This window comes from Mitosporidium daphniae (genome assembly GCF_000760515.2).
Source record: "Mitosporidium daphniae strain UGP3 chromosome Unknown contig-502, whole genome shotgun sequence".
NCBI classification, from domain to species: Eukaryota; Fungi; Microsporidia; genus Mitosporidium; species Mitosporidium daphniae.
In genome coordinates this window covers 1-655 of record NW_013546286.1, presented here as the reverse complement: position 1 = coordinate 655, position 655 = coordinate 1, and the positions used below count along the sequence as shown (strand labels likewise).

Genomic DNA, 655 nt, shown 5'->3' with positions numbered 1-655 from the left:
AAAACCTTCAACGTGTAAAGCCGATACTGATATAAAAACTGAATCAGCTTTGGAAGTGACCAAAACTGAAACACAAGAAAAAGAATTAGAATTCGAAGAGAAACCAACTTTGCCAAAACAAAAATTAAAATCTAAAATTGATGTTAAAAAGAATCGTGGCTTATCAATTGAAAGACAAAACCTTTATGAAAGTCCTGAATTTATTGATATTGAAAAACCTTCAACGGGTAAAGCCGATACTGATATAAAAACTGAATCAGCTTTGGAAGTGACCAAAACTGAAACACAAGAAAAAGAATTAGAATTCGAAGAGAAACCAACTTTGCCAAAACAAAAATTAAAATCTAAAATTGATGTTAAAAAGAATCGTGGCTTATCAATTGAAAGACAAAACCTTTATGAAAGTCCTGAATTTATTGATATTGAAAAACCTTCAACGTGTAAAGCCGATACTGATATAAAAACTGAATCAGCTTTGGAAGTGACCAAAACTGAAACACAAGAAAAAGAATTAGAATTCGAAGAGAAACCAACTTTGCCAAAACAAAAATTAAAATCTAAAATTGATGTTAAAAAGAATCGTGGCTTATCAATTGAAAGACAAAACCTTTATGAAAGTCCTGAATTTATTGATATTGAAAAACCTTCAACGGGT

General features: G+C 30.1%; 1 protein-coding gene across 1 annotated transcript; it reads left to right on the top strand.

The window, feature by feature from the left end:
- DI09_506p10 (putative type IV secretion system protein) lies at nt 1–655 on the top strand (the record flags this gene model as incomplete). The annotated part of the gene is made up of 1 exon (XM_013381898.1): nt 1–655. A coding segment is annotated over one exon (655 nt), but the record flags the coding sequence as incomplete, so codon positions are not given.